Source organism: Acanthochromis polyacanthus, chromosome 3, assembly GCF_021347895.1.
Source record: "Acanthochromis polyacanthus isolate Apoly-LR-REF ecotype Palm Island chromosome 3, KAUST_Apoly_ChrSc, whole genome shotgun sequence".
Taxonomy (NCBI): Eukaryota; Metazoa; Chordata; class Actinopteri; family Pomacentridae; genus Acanthochromis; species Acanthochromis polyacanthus.
The window spans coordinates 9,768,200-9,782,244 of record NC_067115.1 but is presented as its reverse complement, the minus strand read 5'-3'; the positions used below and the strand labels follow the sequence as shown (position 1 = coordinate 9,782,244).

The 14,045-nt window shown below is 39.3% G+C and overlaps 1 protein-coding gene across 2 annotated transcripts in view; it reads left to right on the top strand.

The window, feature by feature from the left end:
- LOC110954756 (FERM and PDZ domain-containing protein 1) overlaps positions 1-14,045 on the top strand; it is a 53,318-nt gene that overhangs the window by 20,928 nt on the left and 18,345 nt on the right. For both annotated transcript variants that reach the window (XM_051945860.1, XM_051945861.1), the window contains exons 3-7: positions 3,184-3,306; positions 3,605-3,768; positions 9,080-9,182; positions 9,324-9,369; positions 13,228-13,332. In XM_051945860.1, coding sequence (XP_051801820.1) covers positions 3,188-3,306; positions 3,605-3,768; positions 9,080-9,182; positions 9,324-9,369; positions 13,228-13,332 — 537 coding nt within the window. In that variant the 5' untranslated portion in view covers positions 3,184-3,187. The remainder of the gene's footprint in view (positions 1-3,183; positions 3,307-3,604; positions 3,769-9,079; positions 9,183-9,323; positions 9,370-13,227; positions 13,333-14,045) is intronic.

The window sequence follows — 14,045 nt, the reverse complement described above, 5'->3', positions numbered from 1 at the left end:
CCATGAGTGACATCATTGTTGGCCCGGATCGAATACCCAGAAGTCCCCACTGCAAAGCTTAATGACTGTGTTTGTGCCCTCTGTGTCCCTGAAGAATTGAATTATACAACTAATTCATTGTAGACTGCATTTAAATTCTGTTTATACATACATATATATATATATATATATATATATATATATATAAGGAAATCAGATATTATTCCTGTGTTGTCAAGAACACGAACAGTCACAAAACATTCAAGATTAATTTTACACACTGTTGCATTCTGGAGTGTTTCATCTGAAAAATTTTAACTGGAACTGCAGCATTTCACTGACATAGTCCATGGTGCTGAAAACTGATTCATTTTTCTTAGTTTAATTCATTGTAACACAGGTTCTTCATCAGCATCACTGTAATTGTTGTGTTGTTGCGCCAATACAGGAGCCATCGGTCCGCTGCAGTAAATGTTACAGCAAAATCCGACTCGGTTAAATGTAAAAGTTTCTAACAATACAAAGCTCTGATAGTAATGGCAATACTTCAGATTATCACAGAACGATAGGATGGTTTACACACAGTACAGTCTGTACACATTTAGTACTTTATGTCTGTAACGTCTCTACTGCTCTCTGTGCTCACATAAACTCTATTTACTTCAGCTGAATTTTCTATAAAGCTGTTCTTATTCACATATTTTTCTGTTTCAGTTGCCAGAAAGTGGAATGAGTATGAAAAATGACTCAAATGTGATTCACTGAGATTAAATCTTAACAGCAGTCACTTTCTACGCTGCTAACATCTTGACTTTTTGGCCGCAGTGTCATCAGACACACTCATTGCTTACATGAGTTAATGAAAATGACTGTTCTTTGAATTTTCCAGTATTTTCATGGAGTTTCAAACTTTGGCTGGACAATAGGTAAAATATATGTTATGTCCGTGCTGCACTTTGGACTTTATACAGACTGAATTCCTTCACTTTGTTGGGGGTTTAGTAGAAACTTGAATTTCTTTTCTAGTTTCAATACTGACTTAAATAGTAAGACGTCTTTTTTATTTATTTTTATCAGGCTGGAGTCAACCTTTGTTTTCATTATGGTGCTGCCTTATATAATAAGATATAGCTTGTCAGGATAAGATTTACTTGAACTAAATTGTGTTTTTGCTTTTTTTTATTGTTCCAATTAATAAATTCCCTGGTAAACTAGTTGTTAGATTAATCAATAGAAAAGTAGTTATTAGTGGCAGCATTAATCTTAACATGGCTCCAGTGGCTGTAGTGAGACGGCTGCACCTAAAGTATAAGCTACATCAGAGCACTGATGGAGTAAAAGGAAGCAACATAAACCAATTGTTGTTGGTTTAGAAAAGTTATTTATTGCTAAGTGATTAAATTTACACAGGAGCTAGAACTGTGAAGGCAAAACAGGTCATGTGGGGATTGCTAAATCAATAAGATAAAATTAAATAAAAAGAAGGCAAACAGTGCTGCAACTTGTTAAGTAAACAACAGAAAAAAACAACTAAACTTTCTGCCCAAACTGAAATACAAAGGCGGCAGCACCCCAGCTGATAGTGTATGCAACAGAAGTACATCTACCTGAGTATGGGTGAGGTGGAAAAGCTGCGTATGGCTGAGTCTTCAGGCAGGCAGACGAGTACGTCATTACACAAATCAGCCCAGCTCTGCGCCTCAAGTAACCACTGGTATACAGCCACAGGACACAAAGATGTAAAACCAGATAGGAGGTGTTTCAGAAGTACACCAAATGGACAAAAACATTTGTTTTTGCACAGATGTAAACTGTTCTCATTGAATTCATTCACATACAGCTGCCCTAACTCTGATTAAATGTGCTTTTAAATCAGGCACAATGATGTTGCAGCCTGATTGGACGAGCTCCAGGCCAATCAGTGAGGTTAATAAGCTGAAAGTGGAACCAGCACAGAAACCAAATCTTGATTAGGAACTCTTACATTCACATTTACGTACAGGAACAGGGTCTGAAAGGGCCAACTACAAAGAAGGAAACTCCAAGGCCATCAAGGGCAACAGCACATGAAACACCAAGAGAAAGCTGACCTTTTCTTTTAAGTTCAACTCAAAACAGCCTTACCTCACTGTTCCTTGAAGCTGGAGCTGAACTTTATTAAGACAGATATTTTTTGTCCTTTCAGAAGCCTTATCTTTGCTTCTTTCTTCATTGCACAAAGCACAGCAGCACACATTCCCCTTGTTTACTGTAGTCATGGAAACACTGATTAGCTTCAAGCAGCCGATATCACATCCTTGAGGACTTTCCACATCCAGCAATGTATAAGAGTAAATATTGTATGTTCACCTGAGTCACAAGTTTCCCATGGCTATGAAAGGCGTCCATACTGTCCTGCAGTTCACTCATGAAATTCCAGCATTTTTGTCCCGTTACTTTTGGTTGCAGCTGAGTCACCAGTTACTTCACAAGTGTACAGAGTAGCAAAGAATATTTAACTTTTTGACAAAATATGGTGAGAGCAAATGATTTACTTTTGTCACATTTTAAATGAGATATGTTTATTGAATGGATTTAGATCGAATATCGCAATTTCAAGCTTAAATTTTCTTAAATTTCCAGTGAATGTATGAATCACAGATGATGAGTTCACAGACCACCGGAAAAATGAAAATCCAGTTATTCTTTCTGTTTTTTGCTGTGGTCATTTTAGCCATGTTTACAGAAAACATGTCTTAGGGTTGCACAGTGGCACCATCGCCTCGCAGTTAGAAGGTCCTTGGTTTGCGTCCCGGCCTGGGCCTGGGGGTCTTTTTGTGTGGCGTTTGCATGTTCTCCCTGTGCACGCGTGGGTTTTCACTGGGTACTCTCACTTCCTCCCACAGTCCAAAAACATGCTGAGGCTAATTGATAATTCTAAATTGTCTCTAGGTATGAATGTGAGTGTGCTTGTTTGTCTCTATATACAGCCCTGTGATAGACTGGTGACCTGTCCAGAGTGTCCCCTCCCTTCACCCTAAGTCAGCTGGGATAGACTCCAGCCCCTCCGTGACCCTAATGAGGATTAAGCGGTCTATAGATAGATGGATGGATGGACATGCCTCTCAAACCTGCTGACAGGGTTTGGAGATCAGAGGGTTAATGTTGAGCCATGTAACTAATCATACTGTATAAATGACTACTTTGACCTTTAACCCCTGCCAGGTAAATGGAGGTACAGGACAGGAGTCGTTCTCCGTCCCGCAGGACCAGCCGGGTGGAGCAGGTGGTGGGACGATGGCTGAGAAGGTCCCGAGATTTAGGCAGCAGGTCTCACTCCCTGAGCAGGTAAATGCCTTTTTTAACTATTTCAAATCATTAATCAGATATGAATCGATTTTAGACTGCAGTCATTAAAGAATGTCTTTTGATAAAAGAAAAATCTGCACATCATAGAATCTGCAAATCAATGAAGTCCAAGCCATCTGAATTAGCTTCTTCATCCAGTAAATAATATTTCCTGCTACGTTTTGTTACTGTTCATTTTGCTTTGTATTCCATACAAATATGAGGCAGCTCACAACTGAGCTGCCCTGGCAGAAATGCAAACACTGCAGTAAGATGTGATTCTGAATGATTCCTCCAGAGATCGAGTTGCAGCAGATGGAAAGGCAGCAGAGTCCGGCGGCTCCGATCAGAGGAACTACCCCTTCCGCTTCAATGTTCAGATCCAACGGGACTTGAACCTCGACTCTCACGGCCTCACTCTTTCCTCCCAGACCCCCATCCTGGTGCAGGAGGTCACTCCAGGTAGGACAAGATTGATAGGTTGTTACCACACTATAAAGAAAGCAAAGAAGAAGAAATTACTCTGAAGGTCTGCAAACCTTCAGGGTTATTTACAGCTCAGCTCTGAGAATACACTTATAACATGTGATACTAAACCTTGTTCTGTTTATATATGGTTATTCTATGCTCTGATTTGTAGCCCTGTTTCTCTACAACTAGTGCAGGAGGAGGTGCAGCATTTCTCAGTATTATTGTTTGGTTTAATAGCTGATGCTGCATGTTTAGGTGAGTCTGGTTATGTGGGGTTGATACATCTCCACCAGCTTCTTCTCCCACAGAGATCCTCTCCTACCTGCCAAGAGTCTGTTTCTATTGCCAGGGTCTGCAGTGTTTTAACTGCTTTGTCAGAACCTCCTGCCCTAAAACACAGCTCCTATCATTTAGTTTGTAGGTGGTGAGTTCTTACTGCATCAGTTGTGGATTAGCTTGTCCTATCACTCTGAGGATAGAGCTGTGTAGGACAAGAGAGACTCTGTAGCTGCATTATTATTAAGTAAATGTTTGATGGCGCAAAGTCCACAAACCTGCAGAACCCTGATGTGATTTTACTCAATCTGTGAGGTAATTTGAGTACCTGGTAAGGACTCGCCTTGAATTTATATGGTCTTAAATGCAAAAATCACATGAATTGAGGCCAAAAATCAGGAATTTATTTTGTACTTCTATTCATCTCAGTGTCACTTTAACCCACCGAACCCTAAAACATGTTATTTAAGAAGGGGTTGGGGGGAAGATATTTGGTTCTATTTCCTTCTTCATCGTTGTGCTCTTTCGATAGAGGTGCAAAAAAATGAGTCCACAGTGATTTTTTTAAAAATGCCCAAAACTGACTTTGAGGTTCACAGGGTTAAACTATTATTTTCATTACTGAAATGCCAACATAACTGACAGGAGCGTATTCCTGTCAGTTACATTGTACTGGAAGTGTTAGACGAGAAAATGCTGTATATTGTTTTCTTTTAGGAAGCAGAATATTTTTGTTCGGCCTCTTCTCCCTGTTGTCTCCAGAGCAGTGCACTTATTTAGCATAAAGCAAATGAAGGAGTGGAGCTGAGCCAGACCACTGCAGGCCTGCGGCCAGCGTACAAAACGAACTGACAAAAGTGAAACCTCCAAGGGAGCCTGATACTGTGTGCTGATGCTGCATACATGCACAGAAAATTGCATTAGCAGAGGAAACTGTGGCACTAATGTTGTGTGTTTGCATGTGTACTTGTCTTTGTGTGTGTGGGAAGCATCCTCAGAATAATGAGCATGTAAACCAAATCTCGAAGGGTTTAGGGAAGATGGACTTTTTAGCCCATGATTGAGGCTCTCATGCAGCAGTTCCTCTCAGGCTGCTCTTTCCCAGAGAAGCTCTTCCAGTCAGATGCCTAATGTGCTTCCTGTTATGCAATAGATGGATGCGAATAAGGTTAAGGATGGAACTGAGGTTTTACAGGAGGTGGGATATACATACAGCTCTGGAGGTGATCCAAAGCAAACAGGTCTAAGGGAGTGTCAGCACCAGATTAAACCCTCTGAACTCCAAGCAATTTCTTTGTGCTTTTTGCTCCTGTCGTGTTTTCACTTACTGTGAGCTCATTTTTCAAATGAAGTCCCTCCCCTTTTATGGAAACAGCACAACCATGGCTAGAATCTAAATTTATCAGATAGTAAATAATACAGTGACTTCCAGAAAACAAAAAAGTATTATTAACACCTAACTAATCAAAAGTAATTTCTTAAAATTCACCAAATCCATACTGTATATTCTACTGAGCCTGTATTTGATCTGTGAAGTGCAGTTTGCTGCTGAGATACAGAAGCTCAATGATCTGAATCCTCCTGAGGTCTGAGGCCAGATTACCTCTAGTTCTCCTGTCTGGCTGAAGTCTGTAGTCACCATCTGTTTCTGGCTGTGTAACACACACGTACACACACACACACACACACATACACACACTGTTGCTCGTGTCTCCAGTGGCCTCACTGAGCTTTGGCTCGATACTTTCCCTCCCCTCTCTTGTCTCTGACACGTGCTGCAGTATCTTGACACTGAAATATGAGTCCTCTATTTAAAAAGCATTTTCAGGCCTGTTGGTGTCACCTGCATCTGTCCGTTTTCATTTTGGAATAAACATTAAGCAACATGGTCTTTCTCGGTTCTCTGAATTAGAGGGTCAACTTAGGTTATGCAGGAAAAAAATAACATGCTGGAGGAGGATGCTGATGATACATGAAGGTGATGGTGGGAGGTGTGGTGCTGGATGGAGGCAGTGATAGAGATGATGAATAAATTCATGTTTGCTGTTTATGGTTAGAGCCATAATGTGGTCAATTTTAAAATGATACAGTCGGGTTTTAAGCTTAAGATTGAAATTTTTATTCATTACTCTTATTTCTTTGTTGCAAAGAACTTTGGTTCAGCATCTGTTGTTTAAAATGTGCTACATGAATAACAGGGACAATCCATTTTTTGTTCTGCAGCCAGTGAGCTAATTTCAGATTGCAATTTGATTTATTAACCACGCCTGACGTACACGTCAGCGGGGTTACTGCATTCGCTTCGGTATCTGGCTGGCTGGGTAAGTATGTATGTGTGTATGTCCGTTCAGATATCTCTGCAAGTGCTGAAGTCAGGATAATCAAACTTGGCTCTGAAGATCGGTCTAAGGTCCCCTGCTCAGTTGTGGAGTTAGAGGTCTGGGCGTGGTTCTGCCATCTACTGAGGGCTGGTCTAGTTATCATTATTTAAAGTGTTTCTGCACTGGTGTGGCTGGAACTCAGACCGTGTAAAAAAAGCCTGTTGGCATAAAGTACAGGCTGCATCATTCAGAGTTCATCTAATACTGTGCAATTCACTAGTGTGGCACCATTCAGCATTACGAATTCTCCAAGTGTCAGTTTATGTCAGTGCCATTGTCTTCAAAGTCTTTTTTCTGTAAATTCTTGACAAGAGCACAGTTAATCATATACAGCAGTGTTTTATATGCGCATAAATATTGGCTAGGTTCCAAGTGATGTAAATTTTGTCAGTGGAAGATGTATGCAAGGCTTTGTGCAGACTTTGTAGAAATGTACCAACTAAAACGCTGAAATACATAGACACTGCACATGAATTGAAATGCATCTTCTGAACAAATTAAAAAAGTCCCCACGAATGTCAATATGCATGCTCACACCTTAATAGAGATTCTCCTAATATGAACACATTTGGAGCAGTTGAGCATAATCTATTTTTGTAAATCAAAATTTTAGCTTCAAGACAGAACTCTATCTAACTCCTAGAATGATTTAAAGCCAAGTGGGCAACTTCAAGGCTGAAAAATTAAGCTAGTGTTTAACTTTATGCAAATGAAGTGCAGAGAGCGAAGGTGCGATGCCTCACAAAACTTTTTTTAAAACGACTGAACTCGCCGTTGTTGAACTAAAATGAGGACTGATTCCGCAAATGCACAGCTTATTTCTCACCTCAGATGTTTTCAGAAATACTTTTTGCTGAACTGTTTTTGTAATAATAGAGAAAGCTTGCAACCGAGTCACCATGGTGGTTCGACGCCTCTACAGAACCGAAGGGAAAGCAGCTGTCATGTGGCCACCTAGTAGCCTGATAGTGCACACCCACCAAGCAGGCAATGTTCAGAAAGTGACGCCCCTCTGGACATATACCATAACTTTGAAGCAATAATAAACATGTTTACAGTCTAGTACAAAATCTATTTTGGTCTCTATAGCTAATTTTATTGTTAATGGCAATTGTATAGAGGGTGAAATCTTATGTAGCACATCCGTTTAAATTGCATTGAGGCTTAAAATTATTCGTAATCAAGAGCGCGGCTTCTTTGTGTGACAGGTGGATGCAATCATAGAACAGCCTATTGTCTGCCATAGCTCCACTCATGCTCCACCTCTTTGCTGGTTTTTGGATTTGCCTTCAGTAAGATGAATCAGACACTGGTGAGGAGCTTCAAAATCAGTCGTCAAGAAAACCATGGGTGTCTTCACAGAGGGGTTGTAAATTTTTCTACACTGTCAGTGGCTGAAATACATAGACACTGATGTATGGCTCATAGATGGAACATGAGCTCCAAGCATACTGGAAAACATGGGAGGCCTAAAAGTTGTTGTCAACACATGCAGCAGTTGTTGACTTTAAGGGTCATTTATCTCAAATCAACACATTGTTAGAGCTGTTTCTGCTTAACCATGTCTGGTTTGAGTGAAAATTTAAAAGCATACAATATGGATATTGAAAAAGATATTTGTGAAATTTTAGCTTGATATATCAAATACTTTCCAAGATAATAAAAACACTTGCGGTTCTTAAGCGTTTACCTTCATGCATCTGTTTTGATGAATGCAGTATATCAATTCCAGTATAATTGGTAAGGTCTGAAAATACTGAAAATCAAACTATTCTGATGTTCCATTTTTTTCAGAAGTTATGTTTTGAAAGCCATTTGGAAACTCCTGAACTTTGTGCTACGTGGATCAAGCTATCTCGGAATCTTTTTGTTTTTGTGGTACAACTTGTCATGGCTGCTCAATGCTCAATCAGTTATGACACCTAAACGAAAGTAGCTTGTTTTTACATTTTTGTAGACAAGTTTTTCATATCAAAAAGGTTTCCATATGTTTTTTGTATTATTGTGACATGCAGCTACATATGGTTCTGAAAATATCACTAGCTGACTTCTGTATTATCAGTTTTTTGTTCTTGTGAACTCAAAGATGATGCTTTCTATGACAAATTATATATTTTTTCTATATGTAGTTTAAGTTTTATCATATTTGAAGACTATCTGATGCATGTGTCCAATATTGTAGATTCTCAATGACACGATGAGAAATAACGGTGAACATTTTAGGCTTTTATCTGTAATAGTTCTCATGACATTGTTGTTTAAACATCCTAGAGTCGTTACACTGCTAGAAAGAGTAAAAACAGACGTTGCCAGTGGCTTTGACAGCAATAATTTAGTGCTGGACTAAGAGATAATAAATAAAAGATAGTCAATGTGGGGTCAAGGAAGATGTCCAAAAGCTAAATGGAGCGTACAGATATACAGCTGTTTGATAAAACCCCAGACTGGAGGCACAGTGATTCGATCGCCAGCCTTCCTGCAGCAGGACTGTTAGGTTTGAAGAGAAAAAATATGCATTGGTGTGTGATGAAAAGAAATCACTAGAGAACAAGTTTCTTCCTGTCATCAGCGTCAGTTTGCAGCATGAGTGCGGGCCAATTAAAGACCCTCAGGCTTGACAACACAAGGACGTTTTGTCTGTGCAGGTGGTCCTGCAGATGGTCGGCTCATCCCTGGCGACCAGCTTGTGAAGATCAATAATGTCGCTGTCGATGACCTGACCCCGGAGCAAGCTGCTGAAATAATCAGGTCTGCAGCGACTACTGCCTTCACACACACACACACACATTTGATTATTGGTACATACGACACAAAATGCTACTTAACATAAAGCAATGCTCATCACATCGGACCCTTAACACCTTTGCTTTCTCTTCTTTTTTGTTTCAGGGAGTGTCAGGATACATTGACGATGACAGTCCTCAGAATAATGCTGGTGAGTCTGTTTTACCTAAAAAGCACATAAACACACTTTGCAAAAATACACTTAAGTGGATAATGGTTACACCTCTTCCAGCATCAGAAAAACTGAACATATTTCTTGTAGAAAGCCACTCACACATGCACAGCACATGACTATGCCTGCATGGGGGATTCTAAAACGCTGCTGTCAAAAAGCCATTAATCAGCTAAACCAACACTGAGCCTCGGGGTCAAACATCATCGCAAGCAACAATTCTGTCACCAAAGTCCCACCACTACATCACCATTAACTGTGACAACACCCTCGGCAGCAGATTCAGCTCCTCTGAACACCCCGATCACTCAGTCTGCACGTGTGTTTATTTCACGTGTACATCACTTTTGTATCCGTTAAGTTGACGTATGTGTTTGCACTGAGGTGAAGCAGATCGGTAAATAAATAACTGCTCCTCGGTGATTCTCATCAGCGGCTTGCTGATGGAAGCACCCAGTGATTCATGGCTCACAGCTCCTACAAGAAATCATTACTGAGCTTTAAGAAGTTGGTGGCATTTCTCTGGAAATATTTATCTCTGTTGGACTCGTTGATAGTGACGGAAACATCAGAAGAACTGAGGGATGCCTGTGTGATGAAGAGTTTTATTATAATCACAGAGTGAGATCAGAGCAAGAGGATTATTTGACATTTTCTTCTAGTGCTTCAGTCCTCCAGCTGCAACTGGTTGTGCAGTAATGAAGGCAGCATGTTTGTCTTTGCTGCACCTGTGCTCAGACATGAATGCATAATGAATACCTAACTGGAGCTTCATAATTAATGAATTTCCTTCTAGATTAATAAAGTATCTATCTGTCTGTCTGTCTATCTATCTATCTCTAAACTGAATACTTTAGGCTACTTGTGTTGTATTGATATTACATCGATATACAACAAATACAATGTTGAGACCTGTTTTTTTTTTTACATTTCTCCAATAAATACACACGTGGACAAAATTGTTGGTACCCCTCAGTTAAAGAAGGAAAAACCCACAATTCTCACTGAAATCACTTGAAACTCACAAAAGTAACAATAAATAAAAATGTATTGAAAATTAAATAATCAAAATCAGCCATCACTTTTGAATTGTTGATTAACATAATTATTTTAAAAAACAAACTAATGAAATAGGGCTGGACAAAAATGATGGTACCCATAACTTAATATTTTGTTGCACAACCTTTTGAGGCAATCACTGCAATTAAACGATTTCTGTATTTGTCAATGAGCGTTCTGCAGCTGTCAACAGGTATTTTGGCCCACTCCTCATGAGCAAACAGCTCCAGTTGTCTCAGGTTTGATGGGTGTCTTCTCCAAATGGCATGTTTCAGCTCCTTCCACATATGTTCAATGGGATTCAGATCTGGGCTCATAGAAGGCCACTTTAGAATAGTCCAACGCTTTTCTCTCAGCCATTCTTGGGTGTTTTTGGCTGTGTGTTTTGGATCGTTGTCCTGTTGGAAGACCCATGACCTGCGACTGAGACCAAGCTTTCTGACACTAGGCAGCACATTTCTCTCCAGAATGCCTTGATAGTCTTCAGATTTCATCGTACCTTGCACACTTTCAAGACACCCTGTGCCAGATGCAGCAAAGCAGCCCCAAAACATTACTGAGCCTCCTCCATGTTTCACCGTAGGGACAGTGTTCTTTTCTTCGTATGCTTGGTTTTTGAGTCTATGAACATAGAGTTGATGTGCCTTACCAAAAAGCTCCAGTTTGGTCTCATCTGTCCAAAGGACATTCTCCCAGAAGCTTTGTGGCTTGTCAACATGCATTTTTGCAAATTCCAGTCTGGCTTTTTTATGAGTTTTTTTCAGCAGTGGTGTCCTCCTTGGTCGTCTCCCATGAAGTCCACTTTGGCTCAAACAACGACGAATGGTGCGATCTGACACTGATGTACCTTGGCCTTGGAGTTCACCTTTAATTTCTTTGGAGGTTGCTCTGGGCTCTTTGGATACAATTCCAACGATCCGTCTCTTCAATTTGTCATCAATTTTCCTCTTGCGGCCACGTCCAGGGAGGTTGGCTACTGTCCCGTGGGTCTTGAACTTCTGAATAATATGAGCCACTGTTGTCACAGGAACTTCAAGCTGTTTAGAGATGGTCTTATAGCCTTTACCTTTAAGATGTTTGTCTATCATTTTTTTTTCGGATGTCCTGGGACAATTCTCTCCTTCGCTTTCTGTTGTCCATGTTCAGTGTGGTACACACCTTTTCACCAAACAGCAGGGTGACTACTTGTCTCCCTTTAAATAGGCAGACTGACTGATTATGAGTTTGGAAACACCTGTGATGTCAATTAAATGACACACCTGAGTTAATCATGTCACTCTGGTCAAATAGTTTTCAATCTTTTATAGAGGTACCATCATTTTTGTCCCGGCCTGTTTCATTAGTTTGTTTTTTTAAATAATTATGTTAATCAACAATTCAAAAGTAATGGCTGTTTTTGATTATTTAATTTTCAATAAATTTTTATTTATTGTTACTTTTGTGAGTTTCAAGTGATTTCAGTGAGAATTGTGGGTTTTTCCTTCTTTAACTGAGGGGTACCAACAATTTTGTCCACGTGTGTATGCCATCTAGTATCCAGTGTACATATTTGTCACTCACAATGCTTGCACATTTGTAGCACTAGTAGCAGCGTTGCTATTGTGAATCAAATAACTTGTTAGTCATTCATTCAACTTTCGTTTTTTAAAAATCCGAGCATGTCAAGTTACATTTCTGAAGTGGATGAGTGAAATACAAATAAGAAACGTCAACAATAGCATTATCAAAAGCCAGCTAGAGTGTTTAAGATTTCAAAACCAGATACAGAAACAGATACCATTTTCAATTTACAAAGTATCTGATTAAAGTTTCAAGCAAATCAAAGACGGTCACTGATTATTTCTGGTGGAATCACTGAGTACTGAAATACTTTACTGAGTGAGAGTAAAATAAACTGCAGGTGTTTCCAATCATCTGTTATTTATCTTTTCAGAATTAGTTGCTTCTCTGTTTAGTAAATTTCAGAAGAACCAAGTAATTTCGTGTTTGCAGGTTGGGCTGGTCAGTGAGCTGTGGCTACACAACAGCATTTAGAAACAAGAAGTCCTGAGGCTTCTTCAGGTTTAGAGTTTTAGTCTAAAGAGGTTCCTTGGTCAACTTAAGGAATGTAAGGCTTTAGAAATTTCTTTATATGGTAATAAAACCAAACCATAATGCCCCATTTGGAAATAATAATAAGTTCTGAATGAGCTGTCATTCATATTCTTCTCTGGGAGAGAGAGGAGCACTGGACAGTTTGACTTTCTCACCCAACAGCAGTGGTGGACAATCTGTTATTCTCCATATTGTATACTATATTTAATTCATTAATGACCCAGCAAAGTGTTTGTTTTTTGTTATTGAGGGTAAGGCAGTATTCCACAGCAGGGGGATAAAAAAACAGTAAAGGCTTTATAAATAAAACAGTGTCTGATGGGCACCCATCCTCAGCATGCAGCCCACATTGACGAGTATTTTATTGATTACCTATTATAAATCAGAATTGTAATCTAATATCTTTTTTTTAAAAATCTGGAATAATGCACTTACAGGCTATAAATTACCAACAATTGATTTTTTTTCTCTCCAAGCTTTAATCTACAATCTGGAGTGGGTTATAAAATTCAGCTTCCTATTATCAACATATTTAATAATAAAGTGTGTTTGGTTAAAGATCTACTGGGATGAAATACAGAACAAAACACATACTGCATATCTTTCATTGTTCTTGTGTGTATTACTTCTCTGTGCTTCACTACTAATATTCCGCTGATTAACTTGTATTTGTATTTGTCTTAGGGTCCAAAGTCATCATTCATCACACCAGAGAAGAGGGCCAAGCTCAGGTCCAACCCTGTCAAAGTCCACTTTGCTGAGGAGGTGGAAGTCAATGGACACTCTCAGGTGAGTTTGTACCAAATTTGCACCACCCTATAACTGGCTTATATTTTTCTGAACAGGGTTATGCCATTGAAGGCCATATGTACATACCAGTGAGCCTTCAAAATGTCAGGACTCTAGTTAGATTATTTCTCAAGTTTTGGCACTTCAGACTCCACAGCATAATACTGCCACCACTATGCTCCACAAAAAGCAACATGACCCTATCCATCTATAATTGTGTTTAAGAACTCCAGTATTCACCACTTCAAAAATAGAAATCAGTCAATTTAAAAGTGATCAGGCATTATCTTTTTCTTTTTTTTAAATTTGGACATACTGCACCTCAAATCTAGAAAAGCAATGCCAGAGCTTATTCTTCCTTTGCTGAAGAAATGTGTGTAGTTCTGAGCATTAAATAGCAGATGAAGGCTAAAGTTCAGTGAATTTTCTTCTTCTAAATGTGTCCAAACTGTACAGATTAGATTATGTTCATCCCTGACTGAAAGCCAGCCAAATCAATCCGATTGCACTGTGTTGTGTGTGCATTTACGTTTTACATTAACATTCATTATTTCCATATTCAGATGCAGATCACATTTTAATGCCACTGATTAATATTGACTAAAATACAAAATGTATTGTGTTTGTTGCTCATGTCCATCGTTAATCACAAACACCTCTCACGTGATTTCAAAGGAACATGTCATTGCATGTTTGTTTTGCTTTAAAAAGTT